The sequence below is a fragment of the Chlorocebus sabaeus genome, chromosome X, assembly GCF_047675955.1.
Source record: "Chlorocebus sabaeus isolate Y175 chromosome X, mChlSab1.0.hap1, whole genome shotgun sequence".
Taxonomy (NCBI): Eukaryota; Metazoa; Chordata; class Mammalia; order Primates; family Cercopithecidae; genus Chlorocebus; species Chlorocebus sabaeus.
In genome coordinates this window covers 145,899,801-145,923,558 of record NC_132933.1, presented here as the reverse complement: position 1 = coordinate 145,923,558, position 23,758 = coordinate 145,899,801, and the positions used below count along the sequence as shown (strand labels likewise).

At 44.2% G+C, this 23,758-nt stretch overlaps 1 protein-coding gene across 2 annotated transcripts in view; it reads right to left on the bottom strand.

The window, feature by feature from the left end:
* Positions 1-772: 772 nt before the first annotated feature.
* The window catches only part of PUDP (pseudouridine 5'-phosphatase), a 100,115-nt gene continuing 77,129 nt past the window's right edge, over positions 773-23,758 (bottom strand). The window contains exon 4 of one of the 2 annotated variants that reach the window (XM_007990969.3): positions 773-2,310. In XM_007990969.3, the coding sequence (XP_007989160.1) occupies positions 2,134-2,310 (177 nt within the window). In that variant the 3' untranslated portion in view covers positions 773-2,133. Of the gene's footprint in view, positions 2,311-9,240; positions 9,656-23,758 lie in introns of those variants that run through there. The other variant, XM_007990971.3, reaches the window with a different exon arrangement.

The window sequence follows — 23,758 nt, the reverse complement described above, 5'->3', positions numbered from 1 at the left end:
GCTGATAGTGCCATCTCTTGGAAGATGTCAGCAGTATAAAAGATCCTTCCTAAGGGCATACAGTATATAAGCAAACATTAGCTGCTAGTTACAGCACACCTGTATACATTCTACTAATAACTGTGTGTCCCTAATACGACATACTTTCAATGAGCTTTAAAAGTATGTCCCTAATACGACATACTTTCAATGAGCTTTAAACTTCCTTGGCATGTATCACTCTGGTGTAAATTTGTATTACCATATCTCTGTGAAATCCATGAGCTATTCAGTGGAGTAACATCACTAAAATGTATTGAAGCAATTTGGCTGATGTGGAAGAATAAAAAAGAACGTACGTGCTTTGACCAAGCACAGTCTGGGTCCTCTGTGTAAAAATATAAGAATCTGGCTGCAGCTTTGGTTAAAAAACAGTAACAGACATGAGATCAAATTTACCCTGTAGGAAATTCACCCAGATGTAGATGCACATCACTTAGATATGCATTACACCCATTTGTCTGATTCATACAAAATGGCTTAATGATTAGAAAACATCAACATAAATACTTTGGAAGGAGAAGATACTACATCAAAGAAGTGAGTCTTTCACTGAAAGCCTCTATTCACTGCTGCAGGAGCACGATGGCTCACTTAAAATATATAAATATCCATTTACAGTTGGAATACTAATTGGGATTTAAAAAAAATTTAATTAGTCACATATATATTTTACATTTCTTGGAAGACTTTTTTTTTTTTAAGGTAAAATCATGACTCCCATACAAATATCGATATGTGTCCAAAGATTTTATTAAACTAATTCAATTTGTTAGGGAAATGGTAAGACGTTACAACTGGTTAAGAGGAGCAAAGTGCAGACATGTATTTAGGCCCTCAAGAAGGAGGAAATGAATTTGCTAAATTGATGCAATACCAATCAATAGCCAGGGCCTGTCATCCACAGACAATCACTCCACCACACACACACATGCATTCCTATGGTTTGTCCACAACTTCCAGAGCTGAAGAGTAGCTCAAGGACCTCAAAGGGCAGAGGCAAGCCACAACGGAGCAGCGCTCCTTCACTCCCGATTTCCATGGTTACCACCATTTTTCTCTGGCAAATCATAGATAAATTTTAAAGACTGAGTACATCTATAAAAGTGATTAATCACAGAAGTTTAATGTCTAATAAATTATTCCAAAAGTGTTCCCGGGCACTCAGACTCACCAAGCATACATTCTGAAATCAAATTCTATTTCTATCCAAAAAGTGTAGGCCATCAGTGTTCTTAAAGGAGGCAAATGGTTCTTCTGAGGTAGAAAACAGTCTCCAATGCAGATAAGGATGTAGATACCAGGTAAATGTTACAGCTGTGTTCATACTAACAATAAACTATGGATGATGTGGCTCAGAGTCAGTCAATGAAGAAAGATCCAGAGACATTCTGAGGTCACAAAAAGAATTTAAATGTTAGCTAACAAGGAGTGCTCATCAAAAACAGGGCTTTCCACTCAGACTGCAAACCAGGCAGAGCTACCATCTCGCTTTATCAGTTGTCATTGCATGTTGACATCATACACTGAGGAGAGTGATGCAGATGATAGATATAAACATATCTACATACATACACATACATAAAGCATATACTTATATGCATACACTTTTTACATTTCCCAGCCAGTGTACAGAAAAACTAGAATAAGAGAGAAGTGATGTTCCATTTTGTCTTGGAAAAGTATATATTTTACATATACATGCATGCATATATCTACATACATATGCATGTAATGCCTACCTGCATATTACCAAACTGATACACATGTGTATATATGGAGGTGCGTGTGTTTATACGTGTACATGCACTTTATCACATACTCCATTCAGCTTGATTTTTGAGATGGTAATTCAAGTTTCATCTTTGTTCTGGGCTTCATGTCTGTCTCTACTGTGTTTTTTGTCTCAACTGTCAAGTCACATTTTAACAACACATTAGACTGGGGTAAACCAACACGGGATGGAAACACCAATCTCAGGAGGCTAAAATCACTGTACAGGTTGGGCTTGAGAGTTGCTGATTTCCTTTCCCTTTCCCCCAGCAGTGTGGACCATGAGATGGGCTGGGGGGCGGAATAGTGAGGCCCTCCCTCTCACTCATACGGGGGCAAACCAAACAGCTCGGGCTGGAAGTCCTGCAGGGAATTCAGCACCAGGGTGGCCTTTGTCGTCAGGTCTCGGCTCAAGTTTCCGTCAGGAACCATGACCACCTGCATCCCAGCTGCCAGGGCTGCCTCCACCCCATTGGGAGCATCTTCAAAGACAAGGCACTGTAGGAAGAAAAAGAAAGTCGAGATGGCCTTTTATGGAACCAGACATGTGGATGAAGTGTTTATCATCGTCATCACCATTGGCTTTGCAACTGTGCAGAAAGAGAGAATTACAGTGGGGGCTCCCCAGAGTACAGATTGTGGTGAGGACAGCATGCTGTTTCTTACTGGCTCCGGGGGTCTCCCTGCCATGGCTCCTTTAAAGGGGAGAGGTTTCTGTCACAGCCAAAGCATTGCTGAAATGGAGCGCAGCTGTGTGGTGAGGCAAGATTCTCAGCTTAAAACTTTATTTTACTGGGATCATAACAATCTGTTCAATCAATAATTGAACATTCAGAGTGTGAGAGGCAACTGCAAAACCAAAAATCATGCTCTTAAAATATAAAAGCACTTCAGAGTTGCTCCTGTTTTATGTACTGCGGTTTGAAAATTAAATGGTTAGAATCTTTTAAGTTAAAAATTCAGTTCCTGTGTGTGCTAGTGTGACGTGACAAATACCAGCACAAAAATGTAGTGTGCATGCATGCTCTCTTTTGGATAATCGCAAAAATTCACTTTATTATTGGGATTATGGACGCAACACCATCCAAAACTTGTGGTCTCTTCATTTAGACACCCACATTGAAAATGGGGTGTTTCCAACTGGCAACTTCAAAGATATGGAACCAACCTAAGTGCCCATCCACCGATGAGCAGATAAAGAAAATGTGGCATTTATACACCATGGAATACTACTCAGACACAAAAAGGAATGAAATAATGTCTTTTGAAGCAACATGGATGGAGCTGGAGGCCATTATTCTAAGTAACTCAGGAATGGAAATCCAAATATCATATGCTCTCACTTATAAGTGGAATCTAAGCTATGAGGATGGGAAGCCATAAGAATTATATATAAGGGACTTTGGGGACTAGCGGGATGAGGAAGAAAAGACTACATACTGGATACAGTGTACACTGTTCCGGTGACGAGTGTGCTAAAATCTCAGAAATCACTGCTAAAGAACTTATCTGTGTAACCAAAAGCCACCTTTACCCTGTAGACTATTAAAGTTAAAATTAAAAAGGAAAAAAATTAAGTACTAAAAGAAAAACCAATACATAAAATAAAATGGGGTGTTTGTACACTGCATTTATCAGTGAGCTCCTAAAGGTGCCACCACATTGACAATGTTACAGTAAGTTTCACATGAGGGCTCCCTCCAAAGGAGACACCCCAGAGCCTGCTCCGTAGTATAAACAAGCATTCCGTAGTATAAACAAGCATAATCCACATGTGCTATCTTCATATTACCGACCCTCTCAGGAAGACATACACTTAGGAAGCTTCTTCCCTACATTCCTAGAATGGCACACACTTCTTGTGAAAACACATTTATTGATGCTTTTTAACTGAGACTCTGCAGGGGCCCAGACATCTGTAAGGGAAGAGAGGTCCTCGTCATGGCGGCCTATGCTGAGGAGTCTCTCCTGTGGCCTAGTTCTACTCCACATGTGGCCTAGAACTCCACGAGCTGTTGAGGTGGGGCCTTTCAGCTCTCCACTCATCTCTTCTTTGTCTCCTTTGTCCCTCTGTCTTTTATATTTATTTATTTATTTATTTATTTATTTATTTATTTATTTATTTATTTTTGTGAGAGAGTCTTGCTCTCTCGCCCAGGCTGAAGTGCAGTGGTGTGATCTTGGCTCACTGCAGCCTCTGCCTCCCAGGTTCAAGCAATTCTCATGCCTCAGCCTCCCAAGTAGCTGGGACTACAGGTGTACCACCAAGCCGGTTAATTTTTTTTTGTATTTTTTAGTAGAGATAGGGTTTCACCATGTTGGCCAGGCTGGTCTCCAACTCCTGGACTCAAGTGATCTGCCCACCTTGGCCTCCCAAAGTGCTGGGATTACAGGTGTGTGCCACCACACCTGGCCCCCTTTGCCTTTTATTATGAAAACATCCTCTTCGGCTCATCACCAGGTATATAGCAGTGACTCAATGCTGGAAAGGGCTCATGGAAGCCTGATGCCAGGTCTGAAAGAGAAGCTCTGCATTCTTTGGCGTTTTCACTAGAAAACACTGAAACGCACACACAGTCTTAACTATTAGTGGTCTGTGCTGTAGCCAGCACAATGACTGTTTTTCTTTTTCCCTACATCCCTTTTTCTTTCCATTACCCCATTCTTTCCTTCAATCTGGGGCTAAAATATCACCTTAGCCAACTTACCCCACAGGGCCGATCCCTGGATTAAGTGAGTTAATCCATGTGACAATGGAATGTGAATGCTACCTTACTTTCACAGAGGGAACTGGTTGGCCCAGCTCTTTTAGTTTGCTTGGAACTGAAGGGTCGGCTGTGGGGCAGGATGTCCCGTGCTACATCCTGGACAGTCCCAGGCAAGCCACAGTAGTCCGTCCCAACACCTCCCTTCTGACAGCCTCTGATGCTCCCTGGTTTCTTTCTCCTGTGAGACACTGGTCACCGCAGGACGCGGGAAGAAATGACTCCACTTAGACTTCCAGGTTGGTTTTCTCTGTTATCTCACTCAGTGACTACCTGTTCATGATATTTCTGCCTTGCCTTTTTAAAAGTTATGACTTGATCATATTCTAAATGCCCTCCACTGCTTTTATCTGGGACCAGAGATAGGCACGTAAATGTCAAATGACATTTCAAAATATCTGTCACCTTCTCCAGGGATTCTGAAGCTTTGTGCAGGGTCCACCTGTGAAATGTGGGCTGGGGTAGAGGAAGAGATGGATTATGCCCTGGGATAATACTGCTTGGTTAAAGTTGTGAAAGCAGCTTTTATTGTCTATTTGCGTGAGGCTGCTTCCAAGGAGCAAGGCAGGTGTGTGGGACAGGAAATCAGTGGCTGACTGTGGCAGTTCCCAAAGAGATAATGGAAGGCACCCAATACACCTGCACTCACTTAAAGGGGGTCATATGGTTTTGCTGTGTCCCTACCCAAGTCTCATTTTGAATTGTAGCTGCCAGAATCCCCACGTGTTGTGGGAGGGACCTGGTGGGAGATAATTTAATTACAGGGGCAGTTTTCCCCATACTGTTCTCATGGTAGTGAATAAGTCTCACAAGATCTGATGGTTTTATAAGGGGAAACCCCTTTTGCTTGGCTCTTATTCTCTCTCTTGCCTGCTGCCATGTAAGACGTGCCTTTCACCTTCTGCCATGATTGTGAGGCCTCCCCATCCATGTGGAACTGTGAGTCCATTAAACCTCTTTTTCTTTGTAATTTACCCAGTCTTGGGTATGTCTTTATCAGCAGCGTGAAAACGGACTAATACAGGGGATCTGCAGTGGAAGGAAATGTAGGCCCCATGGTGTCCCTTCACATCTGAGAAATCTTTCCAAAGGCAGCCCGTGTTTAAAGGCAACTAAGTGAGGGCTGTGAGTGAGGAGGGAAACTTACAAGTGTCTGCAGCACTGACAGCGGGAGCAGCTGACACCAGCTCTTGGAGACCTTTTTACTGTTTCTCATGGCCTTCACGTTTTGCTGGTTCCTCTGTGTTCGATTAATCTGTCCTCACCTATTTTTAAGAATAATTCAAATACAGCACTGACATCTGGAATATCACACACAACATATAAGATGAATGTCGTACATAAAGTAAGGAATAAGTATGAAGAGTGGCGAAAAGTCAAGGTTGGTAACTGGTTGCTATCACAATCAATCACAATAAGGAGGTGACATAGGCTGGACGCAGTGGCTCACACCTGTATTTTGGGAGGCCGAGGTGGGCAGATCACTTGAGGTCAGGAGTTCCAGACCAGTCTGGCCAACATGGTAAAATCACATCTCTACCAAAACAGTAAAAAAATTAGCCAAGCACGGTGGCACATGCCTGTAGTCCCAGCTACTCTAGAAGCTGAGGCAGCAGAATGGCTTGAACCCAGGAGGCAGAGGTTGCAGTGAGCCAAGATCATGCCACTGCATTCCAGACTGGGCCACGGAGTGAGACTCCGTCTCAAAAAAAAAAAAAAAAAAAAAGAAAAAAAAGAGAAGGTGACATAATAAGCTTATGCAACAGAAGGGCCATTTGAAATATGTCCATATGAGTAAGTAAAACCCTCAGTGTTCAAATAATTGAGGGGAAACCTAGGAAGACAGGCCAGTTGGTTTGGGTTTTCCAGCACGAGACCCTTGCAAAGTTAACTATTCTAAAAGGTCAAAAGTAGGTAAGTACAGCCTCTGATGTAAACAGCCATGGGTGATCTCAGCCCAAAACAAACAGCAATGGGATGCATGACGCCCCTGGCACCTGAAACCCTCTTCTTCCTCCTCTCATGTGGCCGTTTTGCTAACAGCTGTCAGGAGATACCTTTCCCCAACATTTGCCGGACTCTTACACTTCATGTCCACTAACGAGAATTCCATTCGATCAAGATGGAATTTGAAAACAGAACCTGAAGTTTCAAAAGCTAATAGAATAGTTGGCTGGAGGTGGTCGATGATGGAAACGTGTCAGGAAAACTCAACAGAACAGGAGTGGAGCAGAATTGAGTGGTTTACAGGAAAACAGCAAGGTTGGTCCTCTTAACGCCAGGCATTGTTTGCACACAAAATTTAAAGGAAGCCCCAGACACAGGACAAAGAGAAGACATCAAACATGAGTCCTGAGAAGAAACCCCCTGGTGCTGGGCCCAGATGGCACCTGCACCACACAGACAGCCTGCACGCGGGAAATGATTCGGGATCACGCCACAGCATCTGAAAGTTTGGGTTTTGTTGGTTTGGGTTTTTTCCCCTAGAAGCAGTGGAATTATAAAGCAGAACAACTACTGTGTCCTGAAGCACCTATTAAAAATGTCCCAAAAGATTTATTTTCATTTTTTTGTTTTTTGTTTTTTGAGACATAGTCTGGCTCTGTCGCCCAGGCTGGAGTGCAATGGCAAGATCTCAGCTCACGGCAACCTCCACCTCCCAGGTTAAAGCAATTCTCCTGCCTCAGCCTTTCAAGTAGCTGGGATTACAGGTGTGCACCACCACAGCCGGCTAATTTTTTTGTATTTTTAGTAGAGATGGGGTTTCGCCATGTTGGCCAGGCTGGTCTTGAACTCTTGACCTCAACTGATCCCCCAACCTTGGCCTCCCAGAGTGCTGGGATTACAGGCGTGACCCACCGTGCCCAGCTCCAAAAGATTTTTATGTCGTCTTCAGACTTTGTTACATCCAAAGATCTAATGCACTTGTAAATAGGACCATTCCTACAAGAAAAGTACCTGGTATCTAAAAGCCTAACCATTTAAAGAATTTTCACAGCATGGGTGTCTATCTACTGAAACTTAAGGATTTAAGAATAAATCCTTAAAAGCTACCTGGAACAACTGTGTCTGGTAATCACAGGACTTAAGCATCAGAAAAAGAAAGAAGAATATAAGCTAAATACAGTTTATATCTTGCACAAATAAAATTAAGGAGGAAGTATGTTTTTATTTTCGAAGGCAGAAATACCTCAACACAGTTTCCGTCTGCCACACCCAGCTACAGCAAAAGGAGGTTCACCCTGACTGAATTTGGCTCTCATGCTTCTTTTCAAGCACCTCATTTTTTCACTTAGGGAGCAGCCCTTCCTGTCCCACCATGACTGACTGATTACACTTGACCTAAAACTCATTCATACCACCACCCATACAGTGAATCATGGATTGTATGTTTGCATCTGTAGAAAGAAACCTTTCTCTCTAAGTCAAGGGACTTCAGCCTCTGCAAGTGGGGAGCGGAGGCAGACTGACTTTTCTCTGCATGGACTTGGTGGATTGCTCCTTTGAAGGCGGTGGCCAGGGACAGGGAAGGTGGAAGTGCCCACGGCTCCCTTCTGTTTTCCAGCAGGGCTTCTGCACCTTCAGTGAAGCTGGAGAACTGGGGCTTGGTCCAGGGGATGGTGCTGGCACTTGCACATGCTCCCGGCAGGCCTGCGGCCTCCTGAGATCTCCCTCCTTCACCCCACATATCATCTCTGTGTCAGGACACGCACGTGGATGTATGTGTACGCATGCATATTCTATATGATTTTAATTAATTTTGTGATTATTTTGTAGTGTATTTAGTGGACCTTCTAAGGCTGACTTCCATGACTTCAAGGAAGTATCTGGTCAAGAATATTCTTCACGCAGCTTGTACCGACGCCTACATATCGGCTGTAACTAGGCAGGGCCCAGTTTTCATGCACCTTCCCACGATGCCATGGCAAATCATGAGCACTGATAAACATCTGCGAAATTAGCGAAGACAGTAAAGGTGTCCTGGTACCGGACTTAGAACCACAAAGAGGCCATGGAAAGTCAGCACTAGGGAATAGACAGAGCAAATGCAGCATCTCCTCTACTTAGGGCAAGGGAAGTTCAGAGGCAAGCTAGAGGTCATGCAGTCACGCGGAAGACAGAACTCTTGAACAGAATCCAGGTCTGCAGAATCCAATGTTCTTTTCACTCTACCTAGCTGAAGGCTAAAATATATCTGATTTCCATCTCCAGGTGAGGAGATGAGCTTAATTAAACTGTAGCTTGAGGGATTTAATTTAGGGAGCATGACATTTCCAACTACAAGGGAGGTGAAGCACCTTGGCGGCTTATCACTTGGAGGTGATGAACTGACTTCTTCAATGATGCTGAAGTGCAGCAGCGACCTGAGGATGGTTTCTGTCCAGGGGACTTAAAAAGTTCTTGTACTTTAATTTCTTAAAGACAAATATCATATAGCTTAAAAGTTCCATTTTATAACTAGGAAGTTGCACGTAGGAGTATCTTTGTCTGACAGCAGCAGGGTGTCTTAGTCCCTTCAGGCTACTGTAAGGAAACACCAGACTGGGTGGCTTAAACCCCAGACAGGGATTTCCCATAGGTCTGGGGTCAGGTGGCGTGAGATCAGGGAGCCAGCATGATCCCTGGCTCCCTGGTCTCCTCCTAACGAATCACACTGGGGGTGAGGATTTCAGCTTCTGAATGGGAGGAGGAAAACAGTCCAAACACAAGGGCAATGAATAAAAATGGATGGGATTAGAGGAAAACCTGAGAAGCAACAGGGAGCTGGATGATATCTGGGATGTTAAGCCTGATGGAGAAGCTGATTCTCACGTTTCTGATGTGGTGGGTCTTGGGGCCGCCATTTTGGTGGCAGGAAGGAGAGGTAGCTTTTGTGACAAGTTGGGTTTGAGGCCATCGTGGGACACCCAAGTAGAAGGCTTGGGGTCTCCATGCGCTGTGGCTGTGAGCTGGAGGTTTGGTCAGGTGTCATCAGAGCAGAGAAGCAGCTGATTAGACAGAAGGAGGAGTGCTGAGAAGGGATCCCGGCAGCCCTGGCATTTCTGTGTGGTAAGCAGACGAGGTCTATGGATGGAGCTCTAGGTACAGTTTGGGCAGGAGGGGAACACAGTAGGAGGCAGTGTCAGGAGCCAGGTTAGGTTTTCAAGAGGGAAGGAGAAGGGCCTGTGGCTTGTGATGCTCTCGCATTCCTCCCTAGCTCTCACTTCCCAGTGATGCTTCCACCTTTGGCTCCTCCCTGCTGCAAATCCCCGTCCTCATGGCACTTGCCCACCATTTCTTCTCAGCAGCTGGGATCAACAACACGTCCCATCGGGAAGCAGACAGAAAAGTCACAGCAGGGAAGGAGCCAGCCCCTTTCCAATCCTGCACACTGGGACCTCCTCTGGGCTGCAGGCAGAGCACTGCCCATGCCTGCTTGGGATCACATTTCGTAACAAATTTTACCTTTTAAACTATGATGTGTCTATTTTAAATTATGTGTTTCGTTGGAACTAGTGAGCTTTCCAAATATTACTATATCATCTCTAAGGAATAAAGCTTTCCCTTTTGCTTAATGAAATACAATATTTGAAAGGAAGTCACTGAAGGGTACTTTCAGGGCTCCCAGAAGCGGTCCTGGAATTACATGGAAGCACAGAAAGTACAGCAGCTGCCCACAACTATTCATCAAATATAAAGCCACGTATGATCTGAATCTCATCACCAAAACCAGGCTTTTCCCTACGAGGTTTTTTCCTATGCATTAATTTTGTAACATCAAGTTCAATTTTCACATGGTGAGACATCAAAACTTCAAGGGGGCCTTAAACTTTGTTTTGAATTTTGATTGGCAGCGCTCATATCTAAGGTTTAAGTTTTGTCTGACTTCATGTTCCTTGTCAGATAATGATCTGTAAATAAGTACAATGTTGTCATGTTGGATACATATACACTATCAGATATTTGTTGAAACATGAAACTTTTAAGTAATGCTGTAAAAATGACTGCTGAGGTATGCATGTATTTTGTTATTAATTAGTACTTCCGTTTATATTATTCATGAATCCATCCATCTGTCCATCCATCCCTATTTACCAATCCATCCATCCCTCCCTTCCTCCTGCTCTCCCTTTCTTCATCCAAACATCCAGCTACCTACTAGTAAGTTAGATATGGTGCTGCATTCCTCTAAGTAATAGTGCTGAGGTGGAGGTCAGTATCCCTTGTGCACTGCAGAGCTACTGTTTTACTGAATCGATAGTGCTCTGAAAATCAAACTATATAACCATTATTGATATAAACATGTTTATAACAAAACCCTCTAAGTTACAAGCTAGGTAAATGAATGAACTACACCCCTAAATTGATTCCTTCTCCTATAGAGAAAAGCCTTTGAAAAAGTTATTTAACGACTTGGTTGGGGGGTGGGCAGGAAAGCTTCCCAATGAAGTCTCTGTGTCATTTTATTCAAAAAAAGTACATTACAGGCACTCTTAGCATGCATATTAAAGTGTATGTATGTAAATTAAGTGGTGAGCAAAAGACTTCAAGACAGCTCAAAAAACCTTCCCCAATTTCCTCTTTTAATGGTACAAATGCCGTGTCCACCAATCTGTCAGAAACCAGTGAAAAGCCCAGCAAGGCCCTGAAAGGTGCTGATTGCCTTAAGAGTCAAAAACAAACCGCAAGTTTCTAGATGGTCACTAGAATAATTTTCTTTTTCCACTTCCTCTGAGTAAAACATGTGAAATCAATTCATTTTCCGTAGCCTTCTGCATGAGACTCATGATCCGCAAGTGTGACGGGAGGCCCCTATCAGTTTTGGGTGTTTAGAGGGACACTATGACTTCAGACAGACTAGGGAAGATTCGCCATGTACAGGATTAAAATGCTCTAACCTGTAGAGCAGCAAGTTGTGTTTACTTTCAACAGCACTTTCATTATGGAAAAACCATATTTAGGTGCCTTAGATGAGACCTGCTTGTGGTATGCTTGCTGTATAATATGATTCCACACATTGTCAAGACAGCAAAAGCACAGCGATGTTTTCCCTGCTTTTGGAGAGACTTCCCCAAACAGGATTACCACGGCACAAGAGAGTGCCTTTGCTGGCCTGTGTGAGTGATTTTTCCATGTCATCTCCAAATGTGCCGTGTAGAAGAAGCTGCCATTTATAACGGGAACTGATAAACACAGATAAAAAAGCCTAAGGAATTCATTGGACCTGGAGGGGATTAAAAGACTTCATGGTTAAATGAGCTGGTGGATGAGCCAATGAGCTGTGTGGTGAGCACGTGGCAGCCAGCAATGCAGAGGCCTCTCTTCAGTCCTCTCCTTGGTCCTTTCCATCCCGACACCCGTTGTGCATGGCCCAGCAACCTACTCAACAGGGGATGAGAGGCCTACAAAGCCAACGCCCTTCAGGATGGATTTATTTTCTGGTTTTCACAGGGATGCCCTCAATTCTCCTTCCTGCAAATGTATTAACTGCTGACTCCTAAAATAAAAGCCGTTGTCTATAGCTGTGGTTGCAAAGTAAGTGTTTCCAAAACAAACATGTGTTGCAGTCCCAGGTGAGGCTTATGTTGTTTTCACTGGCCTCCCATGCCCATATTAACGTTCAATTCTAAATCGTCTAGTAGTAGAACGTTCATGGGGTAAGGGGTTTCCAGAATGTTCTGTGACACAGCAGTCCAGAGAAACCTTCCAGAAAAAGGAGATTCCTCCCATTAAATGAGGAACTGGGGACCTGCCATGTACAATCAGCACAGAAATGCTTCCAGAAGTGCTGCCATGGATAACTCTGCAGTTGAAACTTCACTGAGGCCTCTCAGGTATGGACACCTATCTTCAGAGCAAATCAATGAAGGTCCCACAAAGCAGCACTCCAAGGAATCTATTTTGGGGAAGTTTTCACAAAGAGTAGCCGAATGCGGCATGACTCCCGTTAATGCAAATGCAATTCATTTGCCTTGTTTTCTTGAACTATGCTGCATCTTACCTGTAAATAATGACAGATGAGGCAGATTTCACCTTAAATGCCTATCCTCTTACATGAATGGTTGCTTACAAGGCATTGAGGCTACTGCTTAATTCAGAACTGAAGGTACCAGCTCTGTGAGGGCACCCTCCCTAGGCCCCTCAGCAACGGGCTCTGCTGACTGCTCATGACAAAATGGCACCCGAGGCACCTGTAAGAGCAATACAGGGCCTGGTCCATCCCTCTCTCCTTTCCTTTAGATAGAGAGGGGCGTGAGCATATTCTCAATCCTGGAAAACAGAGGTGGGAGGCATCTTGCCTTCCTTTCTCTAAACTGAGATGCCGATGGAGCCTGGGCTAGAAGACTGACGTGGCCTTGGGGACTAGAGAAGAGCAAGAATGTGCTGGATGCGGGGCCTGGCCTGAGGGTGGAAAGTACTGGGGCTACTGACACAGTACTTGTCTGATACTGTGTATGACTAACTCAGTGTTTCTCAACCATTTCATTCATCATCACCCCCAAAAAAGCTTTTCCAGTTATTTTCCCCCAACAGTCTATCTCCATAACATGTTATAATAACACAGATGCACTATATTTTTCTATATGGGTATTGGTGCTTGATACATTAAAAGAAGTAAGGTTTCATTTTCACCTCCCCAAAGCCAATTTTTATATCTTGGGACAAAATGCATGGACTATTCTATTCAATTTTACTCAGCTGAACAGTTTTTGGAGAACCTACTGAAACCACTCTCAAGGAAGGGTCCCACTGACCCAGGAGAAGAAGGCTTCACAGAGTGGGGAAGTAGCTGAAGATTTCAGAGGAAAACACTTTCACTACAAAGAAGAATACCCCCACGCCAACCCCTGCTGCCTGGAAGATCACAAATGAACTGTAATCTTCCAAAGTCAACACACATTTCATAACTATGACGTACTCGGGGAGCTGCTCAATTGCATGGAACAATTTATATATTGAAGAATGTGGAGAACAAACAAATGAATCTCTGACAACACTATTCCAGGTAGCAGTCTTTAAATATGCCCTCCCACCAACTTCAAATTTTATAAATGAATGAATCAACAATACCCAGTGCTTGGCAGATGGGACATGCTCCGTCACTATCAGCTATTATTATGATAATGGTGATCCATTCTGTAGACGTTACAAAAAATTCACTATGAAGTTTAAAATTACTCAAACTCGTGTTGGGACTGGGACTAGCACCTTATATTCTAGTGACTATGCCACTAAATATCTCAATTACTAGCCAGGATATTGATAAACTGCAAATTAATGGCATCTGTTTTTTCCTGTTTTTTTGGGGAATTCATCAGAAATGCATATTTATATTAGAAGCTGGGCTTTAATAAATAGCTATCAGCAATTCAAGCATGTTAGACATATTTTTAGGAAATTAACACCTACATAAAGTACTGTCTTGGGCAGGCAGAAGACAAAAAGCAGAGCAGACAGCTCTCTGGCCTCCCTGGAGTTCATGGTCTCCACCGCAGGAGACACGCACTGGGGAATCCCTGCTAATCCCAGCCAGCTGTGGGGAGCCCTGTTTGAGGCACACAGTACTCTGGAGCAGGGACAGCAGTCCATTCACTAGGATTTGGAAGGTGGATTTGAAGGAGTGGGTTTAGGGAAGATGACTCAGGGATGTCTTGTCAGAGGCAGGTCATGGAAGACAGGCATAATTGCACACGATATTTGTAGCCACTGGGAAATGGAAGGTGTGTGTGGGGTGAGAACTGCAGGCAGAGGGAAGAACTTGGCAGGGACAGTTACTGGCTGCACTCCGGTGTGGAGAGGCTCCTTGGGATGAGATGGACACGCAGAAGAATAAACATTGTGCATGTACTGGGGGCAGGCAGAAGACAAGGCCCCAAAAGGAAACCAGAAGTAATAAGTGAGGGAGGGGGCAAGGGGTCAGACTGAGAGGTCTGTGCTTACGAGGTGGGAGGGGAGGGAAGTTGGGGAGGGCGAGATGAGGTCAGAGCAGGGCAACTGGTCATATCAGTGTTTTAGAAACATCAAAGAAGCAAAACCACTGATTTACCAAGAAACTCTTACCATTGTTAAAGGCAGTGCCCCCTACCCTAGCAATATTGTTTATGTCTATTAAGATTATTCGAGAGCATGACAGCTTATTTTTTTTTTTTTTTTGAAATCCAAGATACAACTCATTCACTGAAATACCTGGCTTAGTGTCAAATGTTTTATTCTGCAATGGTGGCTTAATTCAGATCGGTTGGTTACATGCTACCTGCTATTAAGATGGTCTCATGCAAATTGTCATTCTTTGAAACTGCTGGTATGTGGAGATTGCACAACTTCATGTACAAATGCACACGGAACCGGAGAAACCACTTAGCAGTTACAGTGGTACAACACTACCATACAAATGAATTACAAAGCAGTCCTGAAGAGATGTTACACACATGGTAACAAGTAGTTACTGCTGGCCTGTCATTTCAGCAATTTATAGTTTGCTTGATATATGTGTCTGTGTGTATGAATCTAAAGAATGAGAAAAATTAATTGCGTAGTGATCCATTTATCAGGAGTCATACTGAATTAAAATGGAACAAAAACATCACAAACAGGTACATCATGGAGATTCTGTTGGGTTAATGGTCTTTATAATTGCAAAGGAAAATGATGTTACTATCACTTTTGGGTGTTCAATTCAGCTTATCAGAAGGGGCTGGAAAAAGATCAAGTAATTACTAACCATACTTGACTTTGAAATGCGTTCACACACCTATCCAGTTGATGTGGGGAGAAGGGAGTGTAGGAGGTACCGTGCTTCCTGTCTAGGGAGATAAAGTCTCCCCTTTTATTCCATTAGCTGTGGGAATACCAGATAATTATGTTTTTTAAATACTACAAGTACAATATTGTTTGTTTGTTTGCTTTTGAGACAGGGTCTCACTCTGTTGCCCAGGCTCGAGTGCAGTGGTGCAATCACGGCTCACTGCAGCCTTGACACCCCCAGGCTCAGGTGACCTTCCACCTCAGCCTCCCAAGTAGCTAGGACTACAGGCAAGCACCACCACGCCCGGCTAATTTCTTTTTCTAGTTTTTGTAGAGATGGGGTTTTGCCCTTTGCCCGGGCTAGTCTTGAACTCCTGGGCTCTAGCAATCAAGCTACCTTGGCCTCGCTAAGTGCTGGGATTTCAGGCATGAGCCACTGCACCCAGCTAATATTGTTAGATATGTATTCATAAGCCTATGAACTATTGCATAGTCCACTTCTAAATGACAATTACAAATATCTATGAATGGCTGTGTAATTCGTCCCATAATCATGATGACTGTTTCCTATGGTAGTTATTTTGAGCATATGTATTCAACGTTTCTCTTTATGTTGAGACATGCACTGGCACTTCCTTCTCATAAAAAGAATAGAAGGTGAACAAAAGGCTCTTACAAGATGGAAGAGCTCACTCTATGGTCATGGGGTCACTTACAGGACAAGTACAAAGATTAAAACCAGCACACACAGTCAAAGATAGGCAAGCTGTTGATCTGCATTTATTGGATGTCTATTGATGAATAAATAATGACAGCATTCTACATTCCAAGGTCATAAGCAGCCCACATTCCCACTTGGGAACACAACCAGAAACAGTAGTTCCTAGTCATTTCATTGTTCAGGCATGGTTTCTCAGTATTAATACAGGGAGGTGGGTAAGAGGAAAGGAAGACATGGGGGTGAAGGGAAAGATTGCCCCACTCCTTGCTCCTATTCAGGGATAAATCAGGTGGGAGATGTGCTTCTGTAACCAGCTGGACATCGAGGCTGTGTTCCTGAGAGGTGCCCAGAGAATCCCAGTTTGCATCAAACTCTCCTGAGTCATGCTGGAACCTTCTTTCTAGAGAGTTGTGTTTGGAGAATGGCACACAGAACCCCTTGACTCCTGGGCCTCCAGCATCTCCCAGGAAGACTTCCAACAGTATGTGATTAAACTATAGACATGCAGCTCAAATAATACTCTGGATGAGCCACAGAACATGTCTTCTTTTCTACAGAAAATGTATTTTCTTAACGCTTAATTAGAATAAGTTAAGGCATTAGAATAAAAATGTACTTATTCAGTAAGCAATTTAATGGTTGGATGTTTTCAAGAAAACTAGTCCCTCCCTCACTTTTTTTCCCCCCTTTTCAACAGAATCAAAGATGCTGTTCTGCTAGTGGAAACTTTTTAGGAAAAGATAAATGTGTGAATTACACCATACCCCTCACAGCACGTGGCAATGGTCTCTGGAGGCTGACATTCTGCAGAATCAAATACTGAAGGGAGCAGCCTTGTCCACTTATGGCTCAACAAAGGTCCCTGTTGCTGTGCAACGCTCATCTCACAAAATGACCCCGCTTCCCGCCAGCTAGCTCTCATTTTATCAAAGCACACACACCCTGCCTGATCTCTTGGACGCCGGCCTTTGGGCATTTCCCGGCCAGCTCCTAAATCCTTGCCTGGCCGCCTGGGAGGCTGGAGCCCATTTTCCAATGACCTTCCTAAATGAACTGCGAATCTGCTGTTGCTGAAGAAACGCACCCTTCTAAGGAGGCCAGAGGAAAGCAACTCTGGTGGCACCATTTTGCGAAAGGTCACCCTGAGCATGGGCGCACAGCTGTGCCACTGCTTAGTTACCAGGTCTCGTGATTCCCATACCAGGTCCAGCTCCGCGGGGAGACTTCCTGAGGCCTGCTGGCATAACATGCACAGGTATTGAAGCCGCACTGTCCCTTTCAAGGACTCTCCAGAAAATTCCGCTCCTAACGGAGGCTACTTTGCTGTTCTCATTCTCCAAGCCCGCTGTTTTTTGCGTGGGAGTCCTTGAGGCACGTTCAGGGGGCCCACAAAGTCAAATCTACACCCACAGTAATACTAAAGCACCGGTGACCTTTCTATGCTGTGTCGACAGTGGTATCCACAGTACAAATGCAATGTCGGCATGAAAAACAGCCCACACAGCTGGGGCCGCACATGCAGGAGGGCCAGTGGCGGAGCCCTGCTGGCAAGTGCGGTGCTCTGCTCCGCAGCAGGCACTCCGAAAGGAAGATTCAAGCGCGGCTCCACCTGGGAATATCTGCGCTTAGTGGTACACACTCTACTTTTATGAAGCCGCAGCCCTTGAGTTGGCTGGTTTTTTAAAGATGCCGTGAGACGATGAAAAAGGCCCCTAAAGCACGTGTGCCACATGGGGAGGTGAGCCCCTGGTCTCCAAGGAAACCACGTGCTCACCCTGCTCCAAGATCCCCACTTTATCATAGTTTTTCTTTCCTGGAGCCTCATGTTTATTTGAAGGAATGACTGACAGGCAGTGAGTGATGATTACTAAGATTTGGGCATCTGGCAGAACTTTTCTAGAAAATTTTCTCAAGAGAGGGCCACTTCAAGGGAAATAACTCAGTTTGTTGACAAAAATAAAAGTCTGAGTTTTCTAGAGAAATTGAGAATTTTGGAAATCGTGCATCTACCACCACAAACTTGACAGCTTGCCAGAACTGAGACTTACCTGATGAGATTGATGGCGACATGAACAGATGTGGGTTTTTGATATTATTATAATGAAATGAGTCAACATTTTGGAGTTCTAATTTTTCAGCCACCCAGTATTTTCTGAATGAACAAATGCATGATGTTACAAAATCATGCATGGATACAAGATCCATTCAAAGTTTAAGGCTGGGTAATAGACTTGAAGATACACGAGGAGGAAAAGGTTACTGATAGGGCTTCAATTTCCACATAGCAACTAACTCTTAAGAAACTATAACTTGCTGAATTCTGGTGTAGTGAAACAGCTACACACAGAAATAGAGCTAAAGAAAGAAAAATAGTTAAAATTATCTTAAAAGACTTAAAATATCCCTTCCTTTTCAAACTAGGTTCTGTATAAGAGGCGTGATCTCAGCTCACTGCAACCTCTGCCTCCTGGGTTCAAGTGATTCTCCCACCTCAGCCCCCTGCCCCCAAACCAGAAAAAAAAAACAAACAAACTCGCACTTCTCATTCTCATTAGCCACTTCTTCTGGGGACAGCTCTAGGGGTAAAGGGTCACACTGTTCCCTACCTGCTGGGTAATCAGATCCCTTCAAAAAGACGCTTTCGAGTTTTTGTCCAGTTTTTCTCACTGTTCTTAAGGGGAGAGTTAGCACAGCTCGCTTAGGTCCTATCACCAGAAGGAGACTTGGTTCGAGTTTTACATGTTAATATTTGATTGGAGTAGGATGCACCTTAGTGTTGGAAGTAAGCCAGTGCCTTGGGGTTTATGTCCACCTCTCCACTGGCAAGACAGCTACCCCGGTATTATTTCCTGACTGATCCATCTGTTTCACAACAATCTGAAATGCCACCTTGATCCTCGCATAAATCCCCAAACATAACGAGGCTGAATTCGCTGGTTATTCTCACTATTCTAGTTTGGGTGAGGGCAAGTCCGAGAATGTGTACACAAGCATTGTGAAGGCCAGATCGGGTGAGGAAGGTACAAGGTACAAGGAAGGTACACCATGTCCAGGCATGGGAGAGTTCACGGGCTTTATTGCAAATTAGTCCAGGCTAAACACTTTTAAAAAGCAGATTCCTCAACTATGGCAATGTTATGCAAGGCAATGTGGGGAGCCATGCATACAAATAGCACTAGCGCTACTTATGGGTCACATGTTCTCTGTATTCAATATACCATTCTCCTCCAACCGCAGTGAAGAGAAACAATGCTCAAATTTGCCAATAATCTGTGGTACTACATTAAATGAGATGCTAAACATTTAGCAAGGTTTTAGCCCAAAACATCCAATAATTATTAGTATTAATTACTAGTTAAAAGCTAAAAGATATTTTGAAAATTGACACAATTGTAGAAGACAACTGGTAATGCAGGACCAAAGAACTTGATGCACTAAGGTATGGCGGGATAGTGTCCGGATTCTATTTTTACTGGCTAGTTCTTCGAAACCTCGCTATCAAAAAGACTCAGTGAACACAGTATTATTACCAAAAATGCACAGCTGGTCACCAGCCAACCTAACGAAATACCCCGAGTAGGGTAGTGGCATTTGTACTGACAGTGGCTACTAGTTCTTTTAAAAAGTGTTTCAAGGAACTACGAGGCATGGATTTTTTTAAGGCATTTGAGTGACAGTCAAGAAATTAAAAAAATGCATGTTTTAGAGCACTGGTTCCCAGCATTTCGGCACCAGGAACCAGTTTCATAAAAGACAATTTTTCCTAGACGGGTAAGGGGTGAAAGGGGCTGGTTTTGGGATGAAACTGTTCCACCTCAGATCATCAGGCATTAGATTCTCATAGGGAGCACACAACTCAGATCCCTGCATGTACAGTTCACACTAGGGTTCATGCTCCTGTGGGAATCTAATGCTGCCTCTCATCAGACAGGAGGCGGAGCTAGGTGGTAATGCTGCCTCGCTTGCCGCTCACTTCCTGCTATGCACCCTGCTTATCCTAACGGGCCATGGAGTACTGGTCCGTGGCTAGGGGATTGGGGACTCCTGTGTTAGAGGATACAGTAAAATGTATATGGAGACTGTAATTTTTTAGTTTACAGCATCAGGGAAGTTAAAGGGCCAAAACCTGCAATGCTATAAAGATTAAGCTATTAGATGTTTTTTGCTGGAAAGTATTTCCAGAGACATGAGCTTTTTCCATAACACATATCAATCACACACATGTATGTGCATGTGCACATGCATGCACACGTTCACACACACACATACACGCACAGTGCTGATTAAATGAAGCCTTGTTACATTTTCCATTGTTATACAAGTATCTGCCTTTAAAAGGGAAATAGTGGTCCAGGAATTCATCCATCAGTATTTTCTCCACACAAAGCACAGGGCACAGTGCCATCCTGGAATTTCTCCAGTCGAGCATAAAGAAGATATCTGAAGGCAAGACATATGAAGAGTAATTACGAGAGGACAGAAGTTCATTCTGTTCTGAGATTTGCTATTTTTCTCTAGCATTTAGTGAAATTATTTCTTCACTTCTCTGCATTTGACAGAGTGCAGAAGGGCCTCATGCCTCTAATTTGTGTTTTCCCAGAGACCCTTGTGCCCCAAGAATGGCTCAGCTCTGGCGTAATTCTGCAAAACAGTACAGGGACCCATGTGTATGCAACCTGTGTCGAGGTCTCTGCAGGGCTGTGAACCTGAAATTAACACTGCAATGCCCCAAGTTCCCCAAGAATGACGCGCAGCTCTCCATCAGAGGAGGACAGATTCTGCCTCAACTGTAAGCCCTGGAAACCAGTCTGGAGGAACGCAGGTGGCTATGGGTTTGCCAAAAAGCCAGAACACTCACTGTGCTGTGACCTGGCCAAAGCACAGCTACACCTCCTATCAAAGCTGATGATGCACCCAAGGGGAGGAGGAGAGCCAGAAGGTGAAAAAGACAGCCTCCTCATTGACATCGCTACAGCTGTAGTGGCAGGAGATGGAGACAAGGATCACGAGAATAGGTGTCAGTCGGGGTTTGTGAAATAACAATACAGAAGTGGAATGCCTTCTCTATTTGTGGGGAACACTACAGGAAAAGAAAAAGAAGGTGATAGAGTTTGGCTGTGTCCCTACCCAAATCTCATCTTGAATTGTAGCTTCCGCAATTCCCACATGCTGTGGGAGGGACTTGGTGGAGGTAACTGATTCAGGGGGGCAGGTCTTTCCCGTGCTATTCTCATGATAGTAAGTCTCATGAGATGTGATGGTTTTATAAGAGAGAGATTCCCTGCATAAGCTCTCTTTTTGCCTGCTGCCATCCATGTAAGACATGACTTGCTGCTCTTTGCCTTCCGCCATGATTGTGAGGCTTCCCCAGTCATGTGGAATTGTGAGTCCGTTAAACCTCTTTCCTGTATAAATTACCCAGTTTTGCGTATGTCTTCATTAGAAGCATGAAAACAGACTAATATGGAAGGCCACACTATAGGTGGGATGTAGGGTTTCTCTGCCAAGAGTTTATAAGAACGGAAAATCAAAGAGCAAGAAATAACTACTAAATTCTAGTTAAGTAAGAAATGACATTGGCTATTATTAAAACTAAATGACAGTGTGTGCTCCTAAATCACTCAGTATTCCTGGCATCTTGCAATCCGATAAAATGGCACATACACGAAAGGTTCAGTAAAAGTTTATGGAGGAGAATTGAGTCCCTTGATGTGAATCTGTTTCTTTACCTACAGAATCAGTGACTGGCTTCCGTGTCTGTTGGCTTCTGCTTCTGTATATCGTGCGTTGACAGCCTCTGATTTGGGTGTGGGGACCAGGCAGGAGTCTATGTTCTCAGGCTGGGAATGGACCTTGAAGTCAACACAGCAGCTGCTACCCACAGCCTCAATTCAGGAAGGGAAGAAATGTACAAATGAGGACAAGAGAGGTTTTCAAAAGAGAAGGCCTAAGAAGTGGATGGATAAAGGAGGTTGCTGGCTGCAGATGGCATGTGAGGAGACAGAATCCTCGTGCAATGAGAAGCTTCAAGGTTGGCTGAGGGACTCCAGGGTGCCTGGAATGACAGGAGCAGGCTGAAGGAGAATGTGGGAAAATGCTGAGTGTTGTCGTGTTTTCAGAGGTGTTCATGATTTCAGGCAGTGTAGATTAATGAGCCTGGGGCTCAGACAAGCAGCAGGGTCCCCAAGAGTAGATTTAAGGTGGGAGAACCTCTATTGAGACTCCTAGTAAGTGTGGCCTGGCTGAACTTTTACATAAGATTTTCCCAAGGCCCTTTTCCAGACCACTGGGCCCAGGACTCTACAGCTGTTCAGAAACCAAGATTTGAGTCAGGCACAGTGACGACAAGTAGCAGATGAGATCACCCAGGGGGATGGGACAGAGTGAGACGAACACCGAAACAACAGCTGCACACACACAGACGCTGACATTTGGGGACTGCTGAACTTCCTGGGTGAGAGGAAGTCCAGAGAGAAACAGTGGGAGCAGTGGATGAGGGCGGATGGGCATGGTGCAGCCAGCAGAGGGAGACGCTGTGGAGGAGCATGGGAGACGGATGTCTGTGGTCTCAACAGTCAGGAGCGGCAGACGCCAGGATGAAATGCCCCCCAATATGGAGGAAAGTGAGGAGGCGAGGATGTGGTCAGAAACAGGGACTGTGGCACCTGGCAACTAACATGGGAACAAGACTGAGGGACACCGAGGTCATCTGGGACAGCAAGATGCCCCAAGGCTAGTGTTCCGGACATGGATGTAAGGCTGCTCGGGCTGGATAAAGGCAAGACCTGAGAACTAGGGGCTGGGCACCTCAGGGTCGTTTAGAAACAAGAATGCCATGTGCGCTGGGCAGGCAGAGGGCCTCTCGTTGGTGCTGGGTGCTGGGCATTCAGAGAAGGGGCAGGGAAGTAACAATGGGGTGTTGGGGAGAAGCAGATGACTGTGGAACATGCCACAGTGGCATGAGGGTTATTAGAGCTGAAGACAGTAAGCATCAAGTATAGGAAAAGAAGGCTTCTGCACTCCCTTCCCTTTCTAAGGAAAGCCTTCCAGAAGAATTTAGCCCTCCGCCCTCATACATCCAATGCTCAGGAGTTTCACAAACAGGGAAGTGTGAGTCTTATCACCAAAGATAAGAAGTCAGCACCTGTTGCACCTGGATGAGAAACTGCTCTAAAAGATGTTATAAAACTATCTTATCCCCTATCTAGTCTCCTAATGGCCCACTTAGTTTTCCTAAGTGGTTTATTCTTCTGTGTGCCCTTCTGCCCCTCTCCCATCCATGTTAAGATGACATACAAATCCGAAATTCTAATTGCCTCCTTGAGTCACATTTTTCTGTGATCTCCTTGGTTGTATGTAAATACAAATCTATCTTTACCCTTGACAGTCTGTCTTTTGTTAATTTGACTTACAGGCCCCCAATCGCTGCACCTAAGAGGGTAAAGGAAACACATTTCCTCTGACAGTGCAATTTGGTTTAAGCAAGTGCCCTCATGCCAGGAAACTCAGGAGGGACACCAAGCCCAAAGGCAAGTTCAATGAAAGAAAAGAAGTATAAGGACAGTATCTGTGAAGGTCCTTGTTATTATGTTTTTTTAAATAATGAAAGAAGGGAGAAAGGGAAATGAAATAATACCAAGGATAAGTGACTAGAGGCACGTCTATTTTGTTCAGTGATAATGGGTGACAGGAGGAGGTGGCCTTGAGGCTGGAGCAATGAGGACCCAGGGTGTGG